The sequence below is a fragment of the Lactuca virosa genome, chromosome 4, assembly GCF_052849685.1.
Source record: "Lactuca virosa cultivar CGN04683 chromosome 4, Lactuca_virosa_CGN04683_v6, whole genome shotgun sequence".
Lineage (NCBI taxonomy): Eukaryota > Viridiplantae > Streptophyta > Magnoliopsida > Asterales > Asteraceae > Lactuca > Lactuca virosa.
This window is the reverse complement of record NC_136429.1, coordinates 128,111,467-128,112,401: the sequence shown is the minus strand read 5'-3', so window position 1 is coordinate 128,112,401 and position 935 is coordinate 128,111,467. Positions and strand designations below refer to the sequence as shown.

At 31.1% G+C, this 935-nt stretch overlaps 1 protein-coding gene across 1 annotated transcript; it reads left to right on the top strand.

The window, feature by feature from the left end:
* The first annotated feature begins 241 nt into the window (after positions 1 to 241).
* Positions 242 to 643, top strand: LOC145105010 (uncharacterized). The gene has a single exon (XM_079042156.1). It carries the CDS (start codon positions 242 to 244, stop codon positions 641 to 643), a length of 402 nt encoding a protein of 133 aa, XP_078898282.1.
* Positions 644 to 935: the final 292 nt, after the last annotated feature.

Genomic DNA, 935 nt, shown 5'->3' with positions numbered 1-935 from the left:
ATAAAACGCCCAAATTTCGAACGTTTAGGCTATTTGACCGTTGACGACATGATTAAATAAAATAATATATTTTTTTTCTAATTATAAATACATTTCATTCTCATACATTTCATACTCATTTTCATTCTTTCTTTCTATACTTCTACTTCAACAACAAAAAATGGAGCAAAACTCAAACACTTCAACACAACCATCCGTTGAAACGCAAACGGGAGGGAGATGAAAAGCTATAGCGGTTGACATGGAAAATAAGGAAGCTCTACATTGGTGGACACCGGATGACGAAAATGTTTTGGCGCAAGCGTTGTGTGGTACTTCAAAAGACGAATATCGTGGAAATATGATGAAAAAATGTGCTTATTGGGAGGCGGTGTGCAAAAAATTTCACACTATATTGAAGAAAAAACCATATCGCAATACGGACATGCTTAGTAGTAAATGGTATCAAATTAGCAACCGGTGCACAAAATTCAATCGTATTTATAACCGACTTAAGGCACAACAAAGCGGAACCAATGACGTGGATTTGTTCAAAGCTGCAAAAGAACAATATCGGGTCGAGATGAGACATATGTTTGAGTTCGAGAAAGCGTGGGAACCGGTGCGATTTGATCCAATGTGGAATAAAACCCATACGTCATAGTAAAATGTTTATGTATTAGGTTTAATTAATATTGTCTTTTAATATTGTTTTTCTTGTAATCTTAGTTTTAGTTTTTTAAAAATTGTCTTTTTTTTTTCTAATATTATGTTTTATAAAAATAAATTTTATTTAGATATTATGTTTTATTTAAAATATATTACTTTTTTACAAAAAAATAAATTCTGGAAAAAAATAAAAAAGAAACTCAAAAAAAAAATTATGACATGGAAAAAAGTTGGTGTTACATCTTGTTATAACATGGTGATCGTTTCCCCACTTGGTGTTATAACAC